The following is a 26,783-nucleotide window of genomic DNA, read 5'->3' on the forward strand; positions in this document are numbered from 1 at the left end:
CACAATGTTTAGGTGATGATACATCGCAATGTTGAAAAGCTGATATCGTCGAGCCATAACTCACAAACCCTGCTCTGTCCACTAGCCTGGCAGGCCAGAGTTCAAGTCAGCCAAAACGCTCAGAGACTTTTCCCAGAGGGCAAAGTCTGTCATAGCGCAGGATGTGAACCCGAGGTATGGCGAGGACAGACTGGAAGGGGGAAGACGAACCTGCCGACGTATCTACGTTATTCAGTAACAAAAGCCAGCGCAGGCAGCAGTTAACAAAAACACATTAACACCAAGCTGTTGGTCATCTGTATTATTTTAATCCAAAAGAGAAGGTCAGGACAAGGAATGAAAAGCTGATGGCTCGATTCTGGTCCCAGTTTGAGGCTCCAATGCCTGTTGCATCCAGAAGTTAGCGCTTGCTGCTAAGAATCATTTCACTTTTTGAAAAACCTGGACACAAACCACATCCTCTGCTGTCAAACGCTAGGAGGAGAAAAAGAGAGAGAAAAGAAAAAAAGAGAGAGAGAGAAAAGAGTCAGGGAAGAGACTCTCTAGGCCCGGGACCTTTGGAGCATTTTTCATTTGTGAAGCTTAAAACAGCTCATAACAGTAACGGAAAAACCCATTTCGGCTACCATGTACATCCAATTTCTCTTTTGTGTTTTCTGTCCTGGATTGACAACACTCAAGTCACACAACATGACGCAAGCAGCGTCGAGACAGCAAATTTAAGTGTAGGACTGCTGCTTGGGTGCAGGGAAGAATAATAGCAAGGTTCCAGGGCCTGCTTCTGAAATTAAAAGACAGCGATTACTTGCAGTTTAAGAGCAATTGCTGTGCTGACTTTTGAATACTTTAATGTCTATACCAATAATGACATGCATCTTGACATGCGGGGGGGGGGGAGAGAGGGTCTGCTCAAATGGGGCTTCTGCTTCAAGCATCTTGTGTGCAAACTCCGAGTGATAATCCATTGCCTGACCGGTGTTCTCTGTGTGGACATGGAAACATATCCTCTGGCAAAGGAGGGCCTCTCCAACTTCCTCTATGGACATGATCCACCAGGAAGCTCTCCTGCACAGAAGTCACTGAAAGAAACTGAAATCCCTCAAGTGTACAGTAGTGGCAGCTCACATTCGTTTTTCAATGGCATATATTGAAGAGCGTCTCCTACGAATTTACTCGTACACACAATCAGTTCTGTATCCCACCCTTAATGGCAACTCATGAGCTACTTGTTCTTAAAAACAGGAAGTTTTACTGCCTGGGATATATGGTTCCCAAATTCTTTCTGTAGTATAGGAAGAGCCCTTTCAGAAGCATTTGAACAGCCAAATGAAATTTGACCCTCCCCTTGCACCTGGGCAAGTTGCTCTGCTTGGATCTCACAGACATTAATAGTTGCATGTCACCAAGGAAGATCAGCAAGGCAAAGTAAATCTGGCCATTGGAGGCTTTTTTGTATAAAGCATTTTAGCAGATAAAATTGTAGACATGCAGTTCAAGCCAATCACGTGAGTGAATGAACACGCACTTCCATCATTAGCGCTGTGGCTTCATTCTCCAGAGTTAATGTTACTCAGCTTAGTTTTTTTAAAAAAACCACTGTATTTAGCTTATATGCAATAATAAGCTAACAGCAACAAGAAAAGTGCTTTGTGCCAGAACTGGCATTTTATTTTATTTTATTATCGTATCGTAGGCTTTAAGATGTCGGGGGGCCGCTAGGGGTGCCTTGGAAGATGGCCGACAATACCATCTCTCCGGCTCACTTGAGGTAATTTAGGGGCTGATTATGGGAGTATATCAGCCTCCCGTGATTTTCCCAGGGGATGGGAAGATGCTGCCTTGCCTGCAGATGCCCATAAATCACCCCCCGAGTTCGAAAGAAGGAGGGGGTGGGGGCACTGGACGGAAAGCCCTCGAGCGAGTTCTGGACCTCCTGGACGCTCCTTCCAAGAGCGAAACTAGTTGCATTGCTTAAGATAAAATAATTGGAGAAAGTAAATGCACATGTTTCGAGTGAAGTAAGGATGTATTATCTGCTAATTAAATCTACCACTGAGAAGTCAAGAGTGATGGGACGGAAGGAACAGAAGATTACATCAAAGAATGACAGCTATGTCGGTATGTTGAAATGGAACGGAAAGGGGGGGGGCTTTCTTTCTTTTTCATTATGATTTACCTATCAACCCCTCCCCTAGAAGAACCGCCACATGATTGACAGCAAGTGAAATTGGAGATAAACTGTGTGGAAATAAAAATATTAACCAAAGGCTTTGTTTTGTGGAAGATCTGGAAAGAACGAAAGGCTTTCCTGTGGCGCAGTTATTTTGGGATCCGCCATTATGAGACAGACTTTGTCACGAGTTTTACAGTCAAAGGGGGAGGCGAGCCAGTGTTCTGCTATCATGTTTGGATTGTATATCTGAATGGGCAAAAACTCCTCTGGAAAGACTGATTTATGGTGCAACTGGTCTGGAAAAATTAAGGAGCAGGCGCTTAGACTGTATTTCATCGGAACTGACGAAAATGGCGCCGGCCTCTTGAACAGGACTTTTGGATCAGCGTGAGATGAATTACGGGAGAGCATTACAAAAGTTCACACAGAAACATAAATAATGCTTGCTTCAACTCGCCTGTGGATACAACTCGGAGGTTATTAAGAAGAAATACGATAACAATAAGGAGATGGGAAGATGGGACTTGTGAATATCAAAACAGCAGAAATATGAGATAATTGGACCCTTACTGAACTCGAAGCATGGGTACCCCCAACAAAAAAAATAAAAATTTGGTTAAATATTTGGAGTTTATGATTTGTATTGATAGAATTTGGAATAACTAATATGATATGGTTGGTTTGTTAAATCGAAACTTAATAAACAATATTTTTTAAAAAAAAGATGCCGCAACAGCTCGATGTTTTTGTATTTAGCAGATGTCTTCTGATTTCAAGCATCTCTCTGAACCACTTTGAATAAATTCATTTTGTAGCCTAACTCTTGAGAGCAAGGCAGATGTTTTTACTCCCTGTTAAATCATTTCACCTGTGCAACTTCATGGACCTGCGAGAGACTCTCCATGAATACAACAGGCATCTGCAGCCGAGCTTTCCCCCCAAGCCTCTGGTACAGTTATCCAGCACAGATGGCGGTCATCCCTTCATACTTGAGGTAGCAGAGGGTGATGGCAGTGGGAGATGCCGTGAAGTAATGGACAGCACAGAATGAGATGCCATGGACACCTTCTGTGAATCACTGCTTCGCCCTCCCCTTGAAACAGCTTACCAGCATTGTTGCATTGGTGATTGTGTGGAGATCCTGCACAGGCCATTCACAGAGCTTGTGAGCAACACTAAAGCCGTTTTTTAAAAGCGTGTCATGCACAGAGGTGCTGTGTTTTGACTTAATCATTTTCCCGCTCCCTTACAGAAAGCCCCAGGAGCTGAGGTCAAATTTCAAGGAAGATGCAGGACAATGGGTGGCCTCCCACTGAGCTCAGCCAAGTCAACTTTTGAACTCTTGGGAAAGGATGTTTTTGTCAAGGGGCCGTTGCCTCCATAGATGACAGGCATAACTCATGGGGCCTAGCTGTGGCTTTTCAGGACCGGAGCTATAGATGGAGAGGGCTGGCCCATGCTAAGCCTCAGAAAACTCCCAACTGCCTCGCCTAAAGGCTTCCTCTGTGCTTGGGGCAAGCTTCTCAGGCTGCCGTTCCTCACCAGATGCAGCTGGTCCCCTTCTAGCCAGTGCCTCCAGCCTCGATTTTGTTTCTCTCCTTTCTGTTCACACACCAACTGATCTCCATCCCAGAAGACGGTTGTCTGAAAGGGAGGCAGAGGGCAAGAGAAAGCAGAGACAGCAATATCGTTAGCTAACAGAATACGCCTTCAATTCTAGGGTGGTGTAGAACATGTGACAGATCCACTTTACTATAAAAAAAAACACAGAGCCGGATAAACTGAATAGAAGTACAGTTGTACCTTGGCTCTTGAATTTAATCCATTCTGGGAGTCCGTTCAACTCCCAAAACGGTTCAAAAGCCAAGGCACAGCTTCCAATTGGCTACAGGAGCTTCCTGAAGCCACAGAAGCCCCATCAGACATTCAGCTTCCAAAAAACGTTTGCAAACGTTGCAAAACTCACTTCCGGTTTTGCAACATCCGGGAGCCGATTTGTTCGATAACTAAGGCGTTCAACTACCAAGGTATGGCTGCAGTAGGTAACAGGCTGATTTGCAGACCTCTGCCATGAACTCACTAGGGAGCTCCCAGTCCACAGTGTGGGGAGAAAACTGATATACCTTACAAGGTTGTTGTAATTGTTTCAAAATAACGAAGGAATCTCAGCACTCAAGAGCACGGTAAATGCTGAGTAATATGGTCAAATCTTACCAGTGTCTCTGGATTTTGCTTTCTGGAAAAGCCATTTGATCAAACAGGACACACACAAAAATAGAACAGGGTTGCTGTGGTCCTGAAATTGTGTAGAACCTACTGGAGAAAACAATATGTTCCACTTTTTAAATCCTGATAGCTAGATTATAGCCACAGCTTCTAGACAGCCCAGGAGTCTGCTGCTTTTATGGCCCAACTTGGAATCATTTCAGAATAAGGTCCTAAAGGCTATTTCAGGCATCCCAGGGTACCTTTGGTTTTTATTATGAATTGAAATGGGAGCCTGTCTTTTGCTTGTAAACCACCCTGGGAACTGTTTCGGCTGAATGATGGTATACAAATAGCCCCAAAGCAAACAAACAAACCACCATCTCTCTGGTTATTGGTTAAAACTTATGCGTATGGCAGAAATAAACTTCCAAGATATGACTTCCCAAATCTTTGCATTTTTTTTTCTTTTTACCCAAGGCTGACCACTTGGTCTCCGGCAACAATTCAGTTGCTTTAATTCTATGGCTTTTTCTAGATTGTTTTCCTGAATTTGATGTGTCAATTGTTAAAATGGAATTTAAAAAGAGGGTCAGAGTTCTCTTTGTTCAATTTAATGTCTTTCTAATGGCTGATGTTAATGTGGTTACCCAGTACAAAATGATTAGGTTTCAGCATGGAGTTGAAATTTTATTATTTTAAATATAAGTTTATTGTTGTAGCCAAAGGCCATGGCAAACCGGCAGCAACAGTAGCAATAGAACAATACGGGTCAAACATCCATAATTCAAGCCAACATCCATGATGTAAGAGAGAGGTGGCCAAAGACACCAACAAACTCAAATCCAGCTTGACTTCAAATTAAACCTCCGAGTCACCACAACAATTTACAACAATTTTATCTAACTCCTTTCTCCTTCACCGCTCCTTTTTTTGCAGCCAGAACTTAAGAGAGTCACTCTCTGTGTTATGAAGCTACCATTGTCACTCAAAAGAAAACCAGGCCATTTCTGCCAAGGTGTGCCTGCTTGCTTGTGTGAACAAAGGTTTCAGAAAGTGATCTCTTGGGTCTAAATGTAAGGGGCGGGCTAACAGATTATGATGTCTTCCACCTGAGGATGACCACAAATACAAAGTTTGTCCATGTACGGGGACCTCGTTGTAGCAGCCACCCAAGACTGCAATGGGTATCACTTGGAAACACAACTCAATAAAGGCATTTCCTAAGGAAGCCGGTGAGAGTTTGGTCAGATAACTAGGTCTAAAATGCTCTGTTCTCGAGTGTGGAAAATATGGTGTTTCTAATTAGTTTCAGGTCCCCTCTTGATTCGATTCAGAAGTGCCAATCCCTTAGTTGATACTTACTGTATTCAAGGTCAAAGAATAGCTCATTTCTGGAAAACAACAATAATCTAAAACATCTTGACAAGCTCAAAAAGCTTTGGGAATGCTATTGTTACATTATGTGTTGCTTTGTGTTGTATTCTCTGTTTTATTGAACTTGTATGTAGCTATTTTACTGCATATTAAATTAAAAGTAAAAAATATATATATATTGACAAGCTGCTTTCCAGTGTTGGTTATCTCCTAATTCCATATAGCACAGAGCAGCAAAATGCTCAACAGGCACAGCAGCAATTTTAAAAATATACTTTAACTGAGCAAGTTCGCTCTTGCCTTAATTATTGGCCACCCAGATTCTGTATGAAGAAGAGTTACTAATCCAAAACTTTAACGGAATTCAAACCAGAGCCCCAGATTTCAATGCCATAGAGTATTTGAGTAAGCACTTTGCTACCAAATATCTTTCGGGCAGGTTCAATCAGCTGCCCATTCTTATTGTAACAGAACTCCATCAATGCCCCTATGTTTTTCTGTGCTTTGACTTCCACTGCCTCCATACGTCGCTTCCAAGAGAGGATTTCAATAGAGTACACCCAAGTATCTGAATGAGCGAGTTTGTTCTATAGCCTGCTGATTTAACACCATCTATACCTTAGGACAGGGACACAGGTGGCGCTGTGGGTTAAACCACAGAGCCTAGGACTTGCCGATCAGAAGGTCGGCGGTTCGAATCCCCGCGACGGGGTGAGTTCCTGTTGCTCGGTCCCTGCTCCTGCCCACCTAGCAGTTCAAAAGCACGTCAAAGTGCAAGTAGATAAATAGGTACAGCTCCGGTGGGAAGGTAAACGGCGTTTCCGTGCGCTGCTCTGGTTCGCCAGAAGCGGCTTAGTCATGCTGGCCACATGACCCGGAAGCTGTACGCCGGCTCCCTTGGCCAGTAAAGCGAGATGAGCGCCGCAACCCCAGAGTCAGTCACGACTGGACCTAATGGTCAGGGGTCCCTTTACCTTTATAGCTTAGGGCTGTGTCTGCCAAAAATCACAACCCTACTGCTCACCTGAAAGGACCCAGCTATTGATTACAGGAAGTTCCACAAGGAGGGAGCTACTTTTGAGAAAGAGTGTCCAGATGTGCACGACAGAAGTCTTCTCACATTGCTAAGATTTCAGTTAATGCCCTCTATTTTGAGCTAGGTGGGCTGCATTTCAACTTTCTTCCTGTATAATTTTGTGGCAAGGAAGGAGTAAAAGACAGAACAACTAAATAAATGTTGGCTATTCTGGGACAGTGACCATTGCTTGAAGAGTAAGCCAGCAATAAAATAAAATAAAATAGAAGCCAACAATTATTATTTTTCTTGCCAAGCTTTAACATATCAAAGTAACATTATAGTAAGGGGCTAGCCTTACCAGAATAAAAAAATCAGACAGTTGCTTCAGGTAGCAGCCTCTGGTGGAGGGCAGTTTTCGTGCCCCCGATATTAACCACATGCCTCCCTTTTAAAAAAATAGTTCTTAATCCAAAGCAGTGGGATGACTTTTTTAAAAAATGAAACGAAACACAAATCATCCCAACCCACAATAACAATACAGTGGTACCTTGGTTGTCAAACTTAATCCATTCCGGGACTCCTGAAACTGTTCAAAAACCAAGGAGTGGCTTCCGATTGGCTGCAGGATCTTTCTGCACTCAAGCAGAAGCCGTGTTGGACATTTGGCTTCCAAAAAACGTTCGCAAACCAGAACACTCACTTCCAGGTTTGCGGCATTTGGGAGCCAATTTGTTCGGGAGTCAAGCCATTCGGCAACCAAGGTACCACTGTATTCAATCAAGGAAGAGGCAATGCCTGATGAGTTCCAGAAATGGAAGCAGTAATGGTGAGACGACCTGAAATTGAGATATAACTGGTGGAGTACAGCTACCCCAGTAACTGATTCCAGAAGGGCTATATTATTGCTTTATTCAGGTGTGAAAACAACCATGGCTGGTCTTAGGCAAAGAACTCTTGATAAGAAATTCTCCCATTAACCCCACAGATATCAAATGCAATTTTTAGCCACTGTTCCAAGATCTGGAGGCAGTATACATTTAGTAATACAGTGGTACCTCGCAAGACGAATGCCTCGCAAGACAAAAAACTCGCTAGACGAAAGGGTTTTTTGTTTTTTGAGCTGCTTCGCAAGACGATTTTCCCTATGGGCTTGCTTCGCAAGACAGAAAGGTCTTGCAAGTTTGTTTCCTTTTTCTTAACACCATTAATACAGTTGCGACTTGACTTCGAGGAGCAACTCATAGAACACGGTGTGGTAGCCTTTTTGAGGTTTTTAAAGACTTTGGTGATTTTTGAAGCTTTTCCAAAACTTTCCCGACACCGAGCTTCGCAAGACAAAAAAAATCGCAAGACGACAAAACTCGCGGAACGAATTAATTTCGTCTTGCGAGGCACCACTGTAAAAGCAAATTAATACAAAGTTCATTGACTGGCTTTGTCATAATCTCGTTAGACAAGCTACTCACTCTCAGACCCCCATTTGGGGATAATATGGGCCTAGCTTCCAATGCCATTCAAATTACCAAAAAGAAAGCCAGCAACTTTGAATGCTTGACAAACCCTTCATTAATGTTCAAAAATTATTTCTACTATTACTGCTACTTCCTCTGCCCATGGCTTTTATTTCCAAAACCTTTATTTGAGGCTGTGCATTTATTTGCTGTGCTTAGGCATTGATGGAGTGTTTGTCTATCCCTCATTTGTAAAACGGAGTTCTCCTAAAAGGGTGTAACATCTCTGGCAGTTACAAACGAAGTTGCCCCACTCCTAGACTGGAGCTGGTGTGAAGAAGAAGAGTTTGGATTTGATATCCCGCTTTATCACTACCCGAAGGAGTCTCAAAGCGGCTAACATTCTCCTTTCCCTTCCTGCCCCACAACAAACACTCTGAGAGGTGAGTGGGGCTGAGAGACTTCAGAGAAGTGTGACTGGCCCAAGGTCACCCAGCAGCTGCAGGTGGAGGAGCAGGGAAGCGAACCTGGTTCACCAGATTACGAGTCCACCGCTCTTAACCACTGCACCACACTGGCTCTCCAAAAATTTACACAATGTACATATTGAGCTCCTAATAAAATACTGTTTATTGAATACTGAATACTGAGCTCCTAATAAAAGCCACCTCGGAAAGAGAGGGAGACACTGAAAGATGTTTTTGTTCCAAACACATCCTTTCCCAAAACCAGGCTGCTGGTGTATCAGAAGACAGCCCTAGTGAAACCATGACTCACAAAGATGGAAAGTGCCCACAAGAGGTCAACAAGTTTGTTTTGCTGCGTGTATGCAAAAGAGACAGGCCCCGTCAAGCATCTGAGAGTACACTAGAGGTAGCAGTTGTGCTACAAGTCGTGCAGGCTTGGCATGGAGCCTAGTTTGGGCAACAAATAAGATTCAGTTGGCAGAAGCAACTCACGTGAGTTCAGTTGTCTCCTTGTGTGAACAGTGCAACACGGGAGGAGATGTTATGAGTAGGCATTTCTGCAACCCCAGCGCATAGAGATGAATACTACGCCTTCCATATATATATATGTTTTGTTTAACTCCTTTCCATGTGAGTAGGCTGCTCTACTGACTGGTTTTTGTTTGCACAAATGTGCTTCTTTCTGCTTGTAAGGTGAACAGAAAGTTTGACAACACTGCTGAGCCAGCACAACCAGCGGCAGGGCAAGCCGGTTGGGCGCCTGGGGTGGCGCACGTGCCCTGCGTCCGGGGACGGGGCCAGCTGCCCATGGGGTAGGGCAAGCTGGGGCAGGATGCTCTGCCGGGCAGACAGTTTGGGGCAGCGTGGAGTCTGGGGTGCCCAAGCCACCACGTCACTCCCAGGAAATATGCCTGGCTCGGGTGCGCTGCAGGCTCTGCGGTGAGTGCCGCCTGGCATTTTGTCACCCCCCTCAGTGGTGACACCTGGGGCGGCCTGCACCCACTGCACCCCCCTTCCTCCGCCCCTGAGCACAACTCAAGGCCAAGAATCAACGTGTGTGAAACCGTGTCGACACTATAACTCTCCTCTTGCAATCTCTCTCATGGATGGCCACCGAACGGGTCTGTTCCCGCAGTCCAAGGGCAGGCAAGTTTCCACTTCTTACCTGGCACTTGCGTCCATCCACCGGTCCCAAGTCCTCTTCAAACTCAACCCCAAGGTCAAAGTCCATGATGTAGTTCCGAAGCGAAGTCAACGTGCGGATGGTCATGTGGTTTCCATTGTGGATGATCTCCTTCTCCGGCTTCAGGAGGCAAACCAGTTTCCTTAAAGCGACATTGATGTCTAACATACGACAGTGTGAGAAAATAAGTTGGATAGATCAGGGCAGGGTGTGTGCATGCAATTGTGATGCAGAAGGAGAAGTACAGTTGTACTTTGGTTCCCGAACAGAATGCATTCTGGGAGTTTGAATACCAAGGCGTGGCTTCCGATTGGCTGCAGGAGCATCTTGCAGTCAATTGGAAGCTGCGCCAGACGTTTGACCTCTGAAAGTCGTTCGAAAACAGGAACACGCACTTCCAGGTTTCGATCGTCCAGAGCCAATTTGTTCAGAAGACAAGGTGTTTGAGATCCGAGTTACGACTGTAACAGCTTAGTACAGTGGTACCTTGGGTTACATACACTTCAGGTTGCAGACTCCGCTAACCCAGAAATAGTACCTCAGGTTAAGAACTTTACCTCAGGATGAGAACAGAAATCACGCCGCCGCGGCACAGCAACAGCAGGAGGCCCCATTAGCTAAATTGGTACCTCAGGTTAAGAACAGTTTCAGGTTAAGAACAGACCTCCAGAACGAATTAAGTTCTTAACCCAAGGTACCACTGTATACAGAAACAGCAATGGCCTTTATTGTTACTTGGCCCTTGCTGTAGAAAAGTTCTCCAGTGTTGAAGCCACCTTGCCCAATGCCCAACCCTTAGTAAGGAAGGAATCATCAAATCATAGAGCTGAAAGGGACCATGAGGGTCATCTAGTCCAACCCCTGCAATGCAGGGATCTTTCGCCCAACGTGGTGCTCGAACCCATGACCGTGAGAATAATAGTCTCATGCTCTCCTGACTGAGCTATCAGGAGGATAGACGCAAGAACACATCTGTCTCAGGCATTTATATTGAAACTTACACCCCGTCTTCCCTCCCCAGATGCAGCCAACATAGTAAAATCAAGTAAAAATGCAATTAAATATAGCATTTAAAAAACAATTATTTTGATATCTGTGCATTGTTTCCCTCACCAGCTTGCCTAGAAAATTGGACCCTGGCTAAGAAACTGAGCTACATCTCAGGAAGTCCGTATTTGAATCTCATTCATGCCACGAACACGCACTCCACTATTTGCAATGCACTGGTTAATAATACAGACCTACCTTACAGACCTGTGGTAAGGATTGCCAAGTTGGTAGCCAGTGGCTAGACCCTTCAAAATTACCACATAAATGCTAAGTTGCTTTGGTCTCAGATGACAAGATATTGAAAAAGCATCACTGACGCATACTGGAAGAAGGGACCCCGGTCCTAATGCAAGAATGTGTGGGGCCCAGCTGCAGGATCTCATGTGGGGCCCCAAAGGCACTCTGCACATGCTCCAGTTAATGTTTTTATACATGTTCCACATCTTCAAGTTAGGTCTTCATGGCGGTTTGGGAGGGAATATTAAGCATTGCATCGAATTTATTCTCAGAGTTTGTGGGGTTGGTGTGAAAGGGGGAATGGGTGTGTGAGAGAGAATAACAGAATCCCGGAATTACAGAGCTGGAAGGGACCCACACCCCGTGGTCATCTAGTCCAACCCCCTGCAATGCAAGGAGAGAGAGAGAGAGAGAGAGAGAGAGAGAGAGAGAGAGAGAGAGAGAGAGAGACTGGCGCTTACCTAAGGCACGTAGGTAGTTGTCCATGTTGTCTTGGGAGACGAATCGGTAGTAGCCGGTGAGATTGGGAGGCATCGGAAGGCAGGAGCAGGAACGGAAGAGAGAAAGAACAGCCGCGGGGGAGAGAGAGAGAGAAGAGCGCCAAGCTGCACGTGTGAACACGACTAGAGAGCAGACCCGGAGGAAAGAAAAGCCTCTTCTGCGGCTTCTCGCCCCACCGAGCCGTCTGCTGACTTTGCCGGATGCCTTAAGCCGCCGGGTCTGTCTCTCCGCCTTCCTCGCTTGCCCTTCTCCGCCTCGGCTTATATAGCGCCGCTGCGCTCCCAAATCTCGCCGCCGTAAGAGTCGCTTCGCCCCGGCCCCCGGGAGGGGGGGGGGCGCGGCGGGGGAGGAGCCGGGAAGACGGCCTCCCTCCCCCTTTCTCCTTCTTCTCCTTCTTCCTTTCTTCTTCCGATTAAGACTTTAAAAAACACACACACCCAGCGCTGAAAGAAAAGAGGAAAAACTTTAAAGGGACAGCTCGACTTTGCGCTGCTCCAGGAATGATGCGCAACGACTGTCAGGTTTCCAATGGCTTAAAACAGCATCCTCGGAATCATCTCTCACACACAGCAGCCCCGAGGATCCTGCAAACCCCAGAAACCTGGTTTGCCCTAAAACCACTTATTTCTCTCGGGGCCACACTTTCAGAATACAAATTGTAACAACTTTTTACTGATAAAAATACATTTGGAAACAAAAAGGAACAACTCGTAGCAGTGCTTGATTTGTAACCTCGAATGCAGCTACTTTGTGATATGATCACAGGATCATAAAGCAACGCAGCTACGTAAGAACATGAACCGTTCCTAAAATATAATGATAAACAAGCCTCTTATATATGTACCTTAAGCATGTATGCAAACTCAGTGAGAAGTGTGAGCTTGCTTTTGCCAGGCGATCTCATTTATATGAGGTCTGATTTGAGACAAACTCTCATCTCCCCATCGACACAAAGAAGCCTTTCCCTTTTCTGATGTTTCATGTTTGTCAGAGTTGAAAATCCCTGATCACAGCAATACGTCACCGAGAATATTGTAGAAGAATAAAGGTAAAGGGATCCCTGACCATTAGGTCCAGTCGTGGCCGACTCTGGGGTTGCGGTGCTCATCTCTCTTTATTGGCCAAGAGAGCCAGCGTATAACTTCCGGGTCATGTGGCGACCATGACTGAGCTGCTTCTGGTGAACCAGAGCAGCGCACAGAAACGCCGTTTACCTTCCCGCTGGAGCGGTATCTATTTATCTACTTGAACTTGATGTGCTTTCAAACTGCTAGGTGGGCAGGAGCAGGGACCGAGCAACAGGAGCTCACCCCGTCGCGTGGATTTGAACTGCCGACCTTCCGATCGGCAAGTCCTAGGCTCATTGTAGAAGAATAGCTAATACTTTTGAAGAGAGAGGGGTTTGGATACTGTTTTTGGTTGTATTTTTTTTTAAAAAAAAATGTTGATACTATACAATACTGCACTGAAATGTTCAAATGTTTCTTTCATTGCCCTTGAATCTTCCCACAACACTTGCCATCCTCTCCTGCCAGGCCAGTGTGCTATGCCACCCACACCTTTTGAGAACCAGTGACCTAAAGCAAATTGCATGGGGGGTTCTCAGCTCAGAATCATGCAGTCCAATGGTTTTGTTGTTGTTGTTTAGTCGCCTAGGTTGTTTCAGCTCTCCGTGACTCCATGAAATAGAGCCTGCCTTGGAAATTCTCACTTTCTTCTCAAAGCTTCTCCTTCTCCGTGGAATTCAAGGGGATTTTTCACTTAACTAAGAGCCTATAGGAAGGGCAAAGACAGATGTTGTTGGATTCCAGCACTCAGCTGTCCCAGCTGCCATGGACAAAGGGCAAGGATTGTGGGAGTTGTGGTTCAAGGGCATGGGGTGGGGCGCACCAGACAAGCCCCCATCCCTGGCCTACAGGATTGCTCACCTTGTTGCTTACTTTGCCTGCTTTGCCCGGCCTGGCCACTGCAAACTTAATACAGCTGGTTCCCCAGTGTTTAAATACCAAAAAGAGAGGTACCAACGCTCAGTCCTCCTTGGAAGTTCCAATCCATCCTTAGCTGTAAATCCTAGATGTGCGGTGGAAGGAGTTAGGATTAGCCATCTTGAGGGAGAAAAATCCCTCTGTCTGCACATATCAAGACACAGCTCTCTAATGTTTCTGAAGGTGCCTGGGCTCAGCCTTGCATGTCTCAAAGCTGCATGTAGTGTTTTGCATTTTGGAAGTACTTCACTAGCACTAGCCCAGTTGTTGGCACCTGTCTGTCTCAATAGACTATGCTCTGTGTCTCCAGGGGTGGAGTCAAACTGCTGCATTAGCAGCAGCAAAGTGACCTCTCTGGGGCACAGGCAGTGTGTATGGAGGTCCATATATATATATATATATATATATATATATATATATATATATCCATTACACTGTGTCACATTCATTGAATATAACTGTACATTCAATCAATAACTTCCCTTCCCCACTTTCATGGTTCCATTTATTTGTCCATTAAAACTGCATATTTTAATTTCTCCATATATTCATATTTCTCCCTTCCCCTTACATCTTCTATACTTTTGAACTGCTGAATTTACACTAACCCTGCTGACGCTTTACCTATTTAACGTAAGTCTTCAGATATTCTCCAGACATTTCCCACTCTTCCTTAAATACTCCCTGATCTCTTACTTTACTAGTTAAATTTGCTAATTCTACATATTCCGTTAATTTCATCTGCCACTCTTCCTTTGTTGGTATTACTCTTGTGATAGGAATTTTATGGTCTTAAATATATAGTAATGTTCATAACTGCACATACATAGATCAACACAGGAAAGCCATCCTGGAACCATTTTGATTCCTAAACTGAGCAAATGTTTCTCTGCAAGGTTAAACTGGAAAAGCCTCCCCATTGTCTGTTTCCTCACAAATCCTGTCTCAAAGAGATGAATAAGGTGTGAGCCTGTGACCTGGCCCAGGAAATAAGTATTTTAGCACTACAAAAGAATGGCCAGGCTCCCCAGAAATCCAATCAAGCAACCTGCTAGACAGGAGATAAACAAGGAGAAGAGAAAAACAACATTTAAATTTCTGTGATGTAGGTGGGATGTATCTGAGGGGTGGTCTTAGGTTGCACCCCTTCTGTGATGTATGCATGATGTTTCTGGGGGTGGTCCTGATCTAGAGAAGGGGAATTTCAAAAGTCTTTATAAGGCCTTGCAGGCCATTGTTCTGGGTCCTCTTCCTCTCCTGCGTGTGAGGGGAGTACCCTGTTGCAACAGATCAATAAAGATCAAGCTTACTAGCTGCTTTGCTTCTCAATATTCTCTGGTTGGCCTCTGTTATTTTCTCCTACCAATAGGGAACCTATGTAAGGACTCTATATGGGCTCTTGGATACCCCATAAGGGAAAAGGGCATATTTTTATTTACAACAGATGGCGACCACGCACGAAGGGACTTTTGGTTACCCGGATTCTGGAAGCGAGGAAGGACTGGTTATCCAGCGCGCACCAGGCAGTTTGCCAGGAGGAATAACCAGTCTTCCATCGGTCCCAGGGTCTGGAAATAACTTGGAGTTTCAGCGGGGCTAACCAGAGGAAGCAAAGCTTGATCAGGCCGGCCTTAAACAACCAGTCAAGACATCGTGGGATCACCAGGAACAGCGCATGCGGAAGTGAGTATTAAGTAGGAAACACGGGTAGTGGGTTGGGGTCTCTAAACCACAGCAACCAAAATTCTTTAATTCTTCCTTTTCCCTTCAAATCTAAAATTTCTACTTTTTAAAAAATTGCCTTCTCCTCCTTTCTGTCCCCTCAATCTCAACACCAGCCCTAGCCCTTCGGAGTATGCCCAGGCAAAAGTTGTGTGTGACTTCTTTCATTTCCCTTCTACAGTCTATATGCTGACCTATTCCTTCGGAGTTTTGCCCAGAAAAAGGTCGTGCTTTGTCTTCTGTACTGAAAACTATAACTCCCAGGTGCAGCCGCACCTCTGCCATGGCGATCTTTGTTAGAGATGACCTGTGAGCAGAGAAAGCAAGGGCACCTGATTCCTTTCCTTCTTTGTCATTTCTGAGTCCCAATCTGGCACTGCGCCATGCAAGCGTCCAGTAGGGAACTCTCAGGTTAGATTGTAAGAGGCAGGAGGTTGCTGTGGGCTCCCTGGCTGAGTAATGACCAAAGGGGGGGGGGTTGAGATCGCTGACCGCACTGTTAGCTTAGTAGCCAGGAAAGGCCAACAGCTGTACCAGCCTAGTAAGTCAGGCCAGACGAACGGCGGTGTGTCACAGTACTAATTCTCGGAGTTGTCCAAATTGAGTGTACTGTGGGTTATTTATTGTGTTTCCTGAAAAGTGGGGATAAAACCCCGACTGCAGTATAAAAGTAAAAGCTAGCGCTATTAAAAATTCTTAAAATGGGTGCACCTCAATCAAAAGAAATGAACCCACAGACTCCTGATGGGAAAGAAGCCCAGTTGGTGCTTACTTCCCGCCTGGACTCTGACAGTCCCCTTCAATTTGTGTTTAAGAAACGTTTTTCCAGTGTTTAAATTGTACTTAGGCAACATCCAGCAGCTGCTTATCTTAAATGTACCATCTAAAATAAAAATGCAAGCTTGCTCCAAGTTCTAAATCTAAGGAAGCCATGTTGAACCTTATCAGTCTTAAACAAGACAAAAATTGAGAATGAAGTGTGCAAATGTTTGTTAAAGAGGCTCTAAAAGAGAGTTTTTCTCCCAAGTGGTAAAATCCTGTATACGTGCTACTTGTGTTCTGAAAGGAGGATTACCCCACCTCCTTTCTCTAGTTTCAGTGGGGAGGGTGATTTTAAGTCTAATGGTAAATGATGTGTTGTAACTTTTGAGTTTGTGAGTACACCTGTGTTCCAGTCTAAGTTAACCTAATGTTTCTGCTGCAAAAGCCTAGTTGAGCCAACTGCTCTCTCAAGCTAAAATGCAGTGTATGTATTTCATTAAGCATATGCCTATGAAAGTATGGTGCTCATTCTAAGAAAAATATGTGAGTCCAGTTTTAACTTTGATTTGGTTGGACAGAAGAATTATTGTAAGGCTCCTGATATCAGTCTCTATAAGACGTCCTGGCCTCTTTTCTTAGAAAATGCCCCCCCTTGTTTCATTCTGTCTCTTTCAGGGTTTTTTTTTTCCTTCTCCTTCTTATTCTGTGCCAGGTAAATTTACTCCCGAGTAAGCTTCCTTTAAAGGAAACTGCAAAAGGGGGGGGCATAGATTAGGCATACTATTCCTCTGCAAGTTCAGGAAAAATTGTTCACTTTTGTATTCCTTTCAAATCAAATCTATGGCTGTTTTAACTATGCTTTATAAGAGATCCTCTCCCTATCTTAGGAAAAATGTTCACTTCAGTCTTTAAAGATAATTTATCTAGGAACTTTCACTCTTTAGTCTAAGGAAGTAAACACTCACTCAAACTAGCTTCAAGATCTGCTAAAAGGGTTGGGTACTTTTATTTTCCTCTTCCTTAGTACATGATAGGCGCATGGCTTGTGGTCTCTTCCCCAGTTGTGTCTGTGTACATAAGTATGTGTGTGTCTCTCTGGTAGTACAAATCTTGCTATGAACCCTGTATTTTAGGGTTGGACTAGATGACCCCAGGTCCCTTTCAACTTTCCCAATTTGTGGCTGATGAGTTGAAATCCAGCCCAGATTTGCTCTTTGTTTTTAAAGGTGAGAGGTGAATGTGTGTGTTTCTGGTAGTACAAATCTTGCTATGAACCCTGTATTTTAGGGTTGGACTAGATGACCCCAGGTCCCTTTCAACTTTCCCAATTTGTAGCTGATGTGTTGAAATTCAGCCCAGATTTGCTCGTGATGTTTGAAGCAGAACTGGTGATATCAGGCATTTAAGTGATTAGTGTTTATCATTTTGTCTATTATTTACAAAAATCAGACTTAAAGGTCTACTCAAAGTTTAAGCACATAAAAATTCATATAGTTAAGTAGAATTAGCCTTGACCATGACTGAGAATGTTAAAAAAATTAAATAAAAAATCCTATGAATTCTAACTCTCTGGCCATTTTTACTCATAAATAAGAGAGCGGTTGATTGTTCCGCGAATGGCCAGAGGGATATTAGCCCTTTCCTGTACATAAAGGAAGCAGTCTCGTTTGCTTGGGCTGAATGGTGAATACTTGAATTGCTGAGTTTCTCTTTTTTGTTTTAAAATCTAACCTTATTTTAAAAATCTACTCCTTACCTGGCCATTTTTACTCATAAATAAGAGAGCGGTTGATTGTTCCGCGAATGACCAGATAAAATGACCAATAATGATAGCCCTTTCCTGTACATAAAGGAAGCACTCCTTTGCTTGGGCTGAATGGTGAATACTTGAATTGCTGAGTTTCTCTTTTTTGTTTTAAAATCTAACCCTATTTTTAAAATCTACTCCTTACCTTTCCCTTCCTTATTCTAATTGAGCCAAAAGATGCAACATTTTCAATGGTATAAAAGGTTTGCTGAGACATGAACTCTGCACATGCACAGAGGCTAGATCAGCTAAAGAAGAGAGAGAGAGGAAGGGGGGAACTGTGGGGGGGGGAGAGGAGGTTTCTTCCAAATGTAAAAGAAAACTTGGAACCATCAGGGAAATCACCCTTAATGTGTTTTGCTTCAGGGGCTACTTAAGACAATAGAGTTAAGTACTGGACATGCCAAATTCTTTTCACAGGTAAATATCAAAGCACTCCCACTGTGAGTTCCTCTCTTGAGTAGTTTCTCCCCCCCCCATGGGATTTAAATTTTATAACAGTTTTTTTTTGTTTGTGTGTGTGTGTGTGTGTGTATGCCTATGCATTTTAGGAACAGCATTTCCTGACAGACCTCTCACATAAAATAATTTTCCCTTTCAACAGGTGTGTATATGCCTATGCATTTTAGGAACAGCATTTCCTGACAGACCGCTCACATGAAATAATTTTCCCTTTTAACAGAGTGTCCTTTCTTTTCTCCCACAGCACAAATGATAATGAGGGGATGCAAACAGTGATTTAAATACTCTATAAAAAGTAATTGCATTTGTTTTTCTTTTTGTTTTTCTTCCCTTAAAGGCAAACAGTCACTTTCTTTCTGTTCAGCAAAACAAGTCTGAATCCCTGCTATATTAGTTGATTTCCATCTATCTCTTTGTGGCTTTGACATTTTTTTTAAGTTACAGATAATCTGTTTTCATTTATTTAATCAGTTTCTCCATGATGTCTATGAAGTTAATCGAAGCACAACCAAACATTGTTTGTGGAATGGTACTTGTTTACCTTTGGCCTGAGCATTTCTTACTAATTCTGTCATTTTGGCTAGTGCAAGGTACCTGCACAACTTTAAAATTGCCATTCATTTTTATTGGTATTAACTCATTTCCCAGTATTCCGCTATTAACATTACAGCTGATGTCACATCAAAAAAACACTTTTATTTTCATTTGGGATGTTAGAATGCCAAAACAGATTACTTCAGGTTACTTATTAATTGTGTGTCTTAGCATTTATTTATTTTTGGTTCCTCATAGCTCATTTTGTGTGTTTGTGTTTTACTTTGGGGACATGTTCATCACATGTTGAAAGTCAGTCTCATGAAGTTCTTTTATTGGATAGCACATGGTGAATTTTAAGTTTTCCCCATTGTTTTCCCATTTTTTTCCAGTCCAGTAGTAATATGTGTGGTTTTGATAATATCTTTGTACTATTTAATAATAGGTCTTTTCTGAATCTGATGTTTTTGTGTCAAGTTTGTTTTCATCTAACTGATAATCTAATTTTTTGCTTTCTTTTTATTTTTTTAACCTTTGTATTTTTTACAGTTCTCTTTCTATACATGTGGAGTAATTTTTTATTTTATAATATGAAAAGAACAACAACAACAAAAATTAAGTGAAGGAGAGCAAACAAACTTAGCAGATAATAACAGTAATTATGTGGAAATGTGATAATAATATTGAAATAAATAAAATGCTTAATATGCTAAGATTTGTTATTATTTGCAGCTTCCCATGGAAACTGGAGGACATCCTTTTTGCCTTTTGCCTCTTTCTTGTCTAACTGTGTTTTTTAAGTCTCCCCAAAACCCTGCCCCCTTACAGGATATCACTTCTACAGATGTGCAATGATGAAAAGCAGCAACAACCCCTCAACTCACAAGACCTGCAACACCAGAGTTTTCAAAGTGCCCACAGTTATCTCTTTCAAAGGCTATAGACTGACGGGGGGAGTGGACCTGACAAAGGGGGGAGGAGTTGAATTGCAAGGACATTTTCCCACTTTTGAACCTCAAGCCTCTGCTCCAGGATTCAAAAGATACATGCGTAAAAGATCACAATTGTGTCAAGATATGCAACTGATATTTAATTAGTTTGTTTTGTTTTAAGTGTTATTATGTAGGAATGTTGAAATGTGTCTGACAATGTGTTATTCCCACAAAGGGGGGGGGGGCTATTTTGTGTGTAATTATTTTTATGTTTAATGTCTTATTGCTTGCACACCAATTCTCATGCATTTTATACTTTCTGATAGCTCACACTATTGTGTAGTCCAATGTTTAGATAACCACATTTCATTGTCCCACCTGGCACTCTGCCAACTTTCCCTAAACTTGCTTTACCAAGGAGAAGCTTCTAAGAAACATGAAGGTGGATATGCTTTGGTTTAGCAGGAATGATCCCTTATAGACTTAAATTGACTTATTTGGACAACTGCCCTTGTTAAGAATGGTTTTCTTTTAACAGATTGCTTTGAAGAGTTGAGAACCATGGGGCAAGGTAAATTCAAATTGGACTCACGTTTGAATTGGGCAAGTGTATCCAGGCTGCAATTAGCTTTTTGGTCCTTTAAGTGCAAGTGAGCAACTTCTCATGAGTCCAAGACCACAGCCTACAATAAAAATCCCATAGCTAAAGGCCAAGGCGAAGACCTCTCCCTCACGAGATGCCCAAACCTGTGCCAGCTATGGTGAATGCCAGGCGACATGGTTAAATGAAAGCCCTGAGGGGATTCAACAGACAGGATATCCTGTGTTGCTGTAGCACTATGTCAGTGTGAGACCACAGAAGAGCTACCTTGACACCTGAGAACACAAAAATGGCGGGGGGGAAGCAAACTGCACTTTTCAGTCATTAGTTGACCTTCCTGCTAGGTGTAAAGCATAGAACACTATTGAGTAAATGGTCTCTCCCAAAGTGTTAGAATGCCACAAGTAATTTAGTAGCAAGACGCAACATGTGTTATTTTTATATGATATATTTATACAAACACATCCATTTACAACATACGATGTTATTATTTGTGGGGCAAAAATTTTTAAGAAAAATTCTAGCCCCAAAGGGGGGAATAATGTGATAGGAATTTTATGGTCTTAAATATATAGTAATGTTCATAACTGCACATACATAGATCAACACAGGAAAGCCATCCTGGAACCATTTTGATTCCTAAACTGAGCAAATGTTTCTCTGCAAGGTTAAACTGGAAAAGCCTCCCCATTGTCTGTTTCCTCACAAATCCTGTCTCAAAGAGATGAATAAGGTGTGAGCCTGTGACCTGGCCCAGGAAATAAGTATTTTAGCACTACAAAAGAATGGCCAGGCTCCCCAGAAATCCAATCAAGCAACCTGCTAGACAGGAGATAAACAAGGAGAAGAGAAAAACAACATTTAAATTTCTGTGATGTAGGTGGGATGTATCTGAGGGGTGGTCTTAGGTTGCACCCCTTCTGTGATGTATGCATGATGTTTCTGGGGGTGGTCCTGATCTAGAGAAGGGGAATTTCAAAAGTCTTTATAAGGCCTTGCAGGCCATTGTTCTGGGTCCTCTTCCTCTCCTGCGTGTGAGGGGAGTACCCTGTTGCAACAGATCAATAAAGATCAAGCTTACTAGCTGCTTTGCTTCTCAATATTCTCTGGTTGGCCTCTGTTATTTTCTCCTACCAATAGGGAACCTATGTAAGGACTCTATATGGGCTCTTGGATACCCCATAAGGGAAAAGGGCATATTTTTATTTACAACACTCTCTCTTTCCATTTCTGAGCACATACCATTCGGGCTGCCATAATTGCACAGAGAAATAAGTTCCTTTGATCTGTGGGGACCTGCATTCCAAATATTCCTAACGAAAAGGTTTCTGATCTTTTTATAAAAGTTTTCTTGAACATTTTTTTTCCCATTTCATTATATATCATCTCCCAGAAATGCTTCACAAATTTACATGTCCACCACAGTGTGTATGGAGGTCCTAGGCTGCCCAGGCAACTAGGCCTCCCCCCTCAGCCTCTCTGTTGTGGCCCAAAGGAAAACACGCGCAATACATCTGGCATCAACTTGGTGGCAGCGAGTTGCTGGAAAGAGGCGTACAAGGCGCCGTCTAACCATCTTAGGGACTCCACTCTGAATTTGTGTAGGGTTTATTCCATAGTCTTGTTGTTGTTGTTTAGTCGTTTGGTTGTGTCTGACTCTTCGTGACCCCATGGACCAGAGCACGCCAGGCCCTCCTGTCTTCCACTGTCTCCCCCTTCATGGATCACTGCCTTGCCGTGGCGAAGGGGCTTGAATAACTCAGAGAAGCTATGAACTATGCCGAGCAGGACACCCAAGATGGACAGGTCATAGTGGAGAGTTTTGACCAAACATGATCCACCTGGAGCAGGAACCGGCAAGCCACTCCAGTATCTCTGCCAAGAAAACTCCATGGACAAAGACAACAGGCATTCCATAGTCTTATCTTCTCCCAAAGATATCCCGCAAAGCAGCGGAGGTATAGGATCAGCGTGTTCCTTCTCCTAGGTGGGCTACCTTCCCAGGTTGAAGAGCCCCATCTGCCCCTCGCTTCCCTCTGCAGCACATGCAGAAACCATCTTCTTGACTCTTGACCCACTATTGGTCTAATCTGCTCAATCCGTCTTTGCATGCAGGGGAAGTCCCTAACTCACCAGCTACCCTCACCTGGCTTAGCCAGCCGGTGGAAGCCATTCCTGGGTTGTAGCTGCTGTTGCATGCTGACAGCTTCTAGGAGCCACAGGTGAGAGCTGAGTGCAAGGTGGGAACCAAAGGTGGACAAACTGTCCCAGAAGGAGCACAACATGTCTACCACCAGAGATATACTGCCCCTCCCCTAACACCCCTAAACCACTAAACTAAACCACTGAGCCTCTTGGGTTTGCTGATCGGAAGGTTGGCGGTTTGAATCCCTGCAATGGGGTGAGCTCCTGTTGCTCTTTCCCAGCTCCTGCCAACCTAGCAGTTCAAAAGCAGACCAGTGCGAGTAAATAGGTACCGCTGCGGCAGGAAGGTAAACAGTGTCTCTGTGTGCTCTTGCTCTCGTCACAGTCCTCCATGTACCAGTAGTGGTTTAGTCCTGCTGGCCACATGACCTGGAAAACTGTCTGTGGACAAACACCGGCTCCCTTGGCCTGTAAGTGAGATGGGCGCCGCAACCCCATAGTCGCCTTTGACTGGACTTAACCATCCAGGGGTCCTTTAGCTTTAGCTTTACATTCTCCACTAGTCCAGTAATCCCTATTATTCCTATTTTTTTGTAAACTGCTTTGAGGGTTTCCCCCTCTACAATCAAACAGCATATAACTTTTAGGAAATAAGCAATAAAGTAAATAAATAAAGCAGGCCAGTGTTGTTATGATGTCCATATTGCACATGGGAGGCTGAGAGACAGCATCTTGCTAAGCCTCCTGAGTTTGCAGCTGGAGGAGGATTGGCCATTCCACTTTACCAGCTCATATACCGTATGTAGGGGACGCAGGTGGCGCTGTGGGTTAAACCACAGAGCCTAGGACTTGCCGATCAGAAGGTCGGCAGTTCGAATCCCCATGACAGGGTGAGCTCCCGTTGCTCGGTCCCTGCTCCTGCCCACCTAGCGGTTCGAAAGCATGTCAAAGTGCAAGTAGATAAATAGGCACCACTCTGGCTGGAAGGTAAATGGCGTTTCCGTGCGCTGCTCTGGCTCGCCAGAAGCGGCTTAGTCATGCTGGCCACATGACCCGGAAGCTGTCTGCGGACTAACGCCGGCTCCCTCAGCCTATAGAGCGAGATGAGTGCCGCAACCCCAGAGTCAGTCACGACTGGACCTAATGATCAGCGGTCCCTTTACCTTTTTCTACCGTATGTATACAGAGCATAGATTGCCTTTGTACCTTCTTCCTTCTGCCTCTTATGCCATGGAGAGTTCTCTCCCACCCAGCCCCCATTTGTCAGTCTGGCATGTTCTTCAGGCTCATTCACACATGCAAATTCAGTTGACTTGATGGCTGTAAGTGTGAATGAGTCACTGCAGAACACCACCATTTTCAATATTATGCAATGACTTGGGCCTCATCTTGTACTTCCATTCATTCTCTGTTATCCATAGGACATTCAGATCACGGCCTGGGCATAGCCAGGATTTTTGTGGGGGGTGGGGAGGGCAGAACCGACGTGATTGGTCAGTTAGTTAAATATTTCTATAGTTTTACTTGATGGGGGGGCGGCTGCCCCCCTGGCTACGCCCATGTGCCTCAGTCTGGATTTTTATCATGCCTCTGAAAAGGAGATGGTATGAGAGAATCTGGATAGTGAGAGGGGAAAGTGTGGGAAGGCAGTGATTTGGAGGAGACTGTCACATGGGCAGTGGAGAATTAAAGGAGCGGCAGGAGGCTCACTATCCACATTAAATGTCAGTGAACTCTAGCTCACTCACTGTCATTCAAGTTATCATACATTACAGATGTGTGAACTGCTGTTCATCAGTGGTGAACTTTGGGCTCTCAAATTTCAGCAGTATCCTGTGCAATGCTAAAATCTGGCGCCTCCTACCTCTCACGCTCCATTATACATCATTGTTGCAGTGCCCCCTACAGTGCTGACCATCCAATGCGGCTGAATCAGTCATGCTACCATAAAACTGCCTCTACCTTGGGACCATGCAATATCTATGGGCTGATTCACACAAATGTCCATCACTTTGTGATGGCAGATGTCAGAGCTGCCCAAGGTCCCAGCTCACAAAGGACCAACGCCAGTTCGTTGTTATATACAAAAGTCTTTATTGAAGTTCAGTTTGTCTTTCACATCAGCAGCGTGCAGCTCTACGTCTGAAACTCTAGACTGCCGAAGCTCCGTCTGAGTCTCCTCCCCCCAGACACCAGTTTAAGACCCTAGCCTTGCTCCACCTCTTCCTCTGCTCTTTCCTCCTCTGGGTCCGCCTGTCAGCTGGGGTCTCGCCCTTCCTAGACTCTTCTGACGCTGAGTCCCCTGAGTCTTCTCCCTGCTTCCGGCGGGCTTTAGGACCTGGTTCCCGATCCGGGCTTTCTGCTGTCCCGCGTGCCTGTACATTTGAACTTGGCGCGCGCGCCCAGCCGCTAACCTTCCTCCTGACCGTTACACTGCTCCTGTCACTGCTTCCCCCTTCGGGAAGGTTAGCTGGACTTGACCTCCCCTCCGTTCCCCCACTCTCCGATAGAGGCGTGGTCAGTCCCGACTCATCTTCTCTCCCTGCTGGAGGAGCCGCTGGTCCTGACACTTGGGACTCCTCCCCCCCACTACGCTCTGGTGGGGAAGCTGGCCCTGATCTCCAGCTGCTGCTTTGGGAGTCCCCGCTGGCCCCCCTTGCCCTGACCATCGGCGCCTCCTTCTGGGAATCTTCTGATTCGCTGGAGAAGCTCATGGAATCTCTCGGGTCACTGTCATACTCCCCTATGCTGCCCTCAGATCCTTCCCCTTCGCTCTCCATCTCCTCTCTCCCCTGTACCTCTGTCCCTGAGCCCCTGACAGCAGATATCATAGGTTACCCTCATGGTCCCTTCCAACTCTACAGTTCTATGATCCTATGTGGTGACTTTCATGTGTGAACGATCCACCAGAGATCAAGTGCCAGGCAGGAGTTTACATCTCACCTGATGACATGGGTGGCACTGTGGTCTAAACAACTGAGCCTCTTGGGCTTGCCAGTCAGAAGGTCGGGGGTTCAAATCCCCGTGACGGGGTGAGCTCCCATTGCTCTGTCCCAGCTCCTACCAACTTAGCAGTTCGAAAGCACGCCAGTGCAAATAGATGAATAGGTACCACTGTGATGGGAAGGTAAACGGCGTTTCCGTGCGCTCTGGTTTCTGTCACTGTGTTCCGTTGCAGTTTAGTCATGCTGGCCACATAACCTGGAAAGCTGTCTGTGGACAAATGCTGGCTCCCTTAGCCTGCAAGCAAGATGAGCACCACAACTCCACAGTTGCCTTTGACTAGATTTAACTGTCCAGGGGTCCTTTACCTTCACATTTTTACCTGCTGTCACACCAGTGGCAGATGTACATTTTTGGTTACTCTGAAGCTTGAACTGTTATGGGGGGGGGGGTGCTTTGCAAGCAGCAACGAGTTCTGGGAAACCATTGTTATCTTCTTCAATGGGGTTGCTCCATGACAGATCACCACATTTTATTATTATTATTATTATTATTATTATTAACAACAACAACTACATCTCAGATTTTTGATTAAGATTGCTGTACTGGATTATCTCACTTATCAAAGTTATTGGTGTGAACAAAAATTTGCTATGCCTTATAGTTTTCGAGTTGTGTGACTTATATTGGGTCTACTAGACCCAACATTTTAAACCAGGGTGGACTAAAGTGGGCACCTCTCTGAGATTAAGGTCCCTGAAGCAGTGGCGTAGCGTGGGGGGTGTCAGGGGTGCCTGCCGCACCGGGCACAACATTTGGGGGGGCGCGTTTGGCCGGCCCTCCTCGAGGAAGCAGGAACCCCACTGTCCTCGGACCTCCTCCGAAGGCTGGCGGTGGGGCGGAGAGACCTCCTCCGCGGAAGAGACTCGAGTGCTAAAATCCACGGGTTAGGGGGCGCAAATTACTTGCCTTGCCCCGGGTGCTGACAACCCACGCTACGCCACTGCCCTGAAGCTTGAGCTTCATTAGTTTCACAGTAGATCAGACCCTTGGCGTCACACGAATCCAAAAAAGGTTTCTCTGGTGGAGGCAGCTCGTACTGTCACCCTAGAGAAATCAAGTGCTGTGTGTCGGGCCGGTAAAAGGTTGTACCACGTACCTACACACGTGAACCAGTCCTGTGTTCTCTACAGCACATAGCACATTTGCCAGCACTGAATGAATATGG

The 26,783-nt window shown here is 44.7% G+C and overlaps 1 protein-coding gene across 1 annotated transcript; it reads right to left on the reverse strand.

The window, feature by feature from the left end:
* Nucleotides 1-286: 286 nt before the first annotated feature.
* Nucleotides 287-11,979, reverse strand: RBP5 (retinol binding protein 5). Its single transcript, XM_083482056.1, has 4 exons — nt 11,623-11,979; nt 9,857-10,035; nt 3,716-3,817; nt 287-474 (listed from the first exon to the last, which is right to left on the reverse strand). Exons 1-4 carry the CDS (start codon nt 11,693-11,695, stop codon nt 421-423), a joined length of 408 nt encoding a protein of 135 aa, XP_083338182.1. The 5' UTR covers nt 11,696-11,979; the 3' UTR covers nt 287-420.
* Nucleotides 11,980-26,783: the final 14,804 nt, after the last annotated feature.

The sequence above is a fragment of the Podarcis liolepis genome (genome assembly GCF_965112155.1).
Source record: "Podarcis liolepis genome assembly, chromosome: 17".
Classification (NCBI taxonomy): domain Eukaryota; kingdom Metazoa; phylum Chordata; class Lepidosauria; order Squamata; family Lacertidae; genus Podarcis; species Podarcis liolepis.

What these genes read in the sequence shown, in the direction of transcription:
- RBP5 (XM_083482056.1), bottom strand. Translation starts at nt 11,695, where the DNA reads ATGCCTCCCAATCTCACCGGCTACTACCGATTCGTCTCCCAAGACAAC. An exon ending in CAACTACCTACGTGCCTTAG is followed by an intron (nt 10,036 to 11,622) that starts GTAAGCGCCAGT and finishes GTCGTATGTTAG; the next exon opens with ACATCAATGTCGCTTTAAGG. An exon ending in AAGGGGACCAGCTGCATCTG is followed by an intron (nt 475 to 3,715) that starts GTGAGGAACGGC and finishes TTCTCCTCCTAG; the next exon opens with CGTTTGACAGCAGAGGATGT.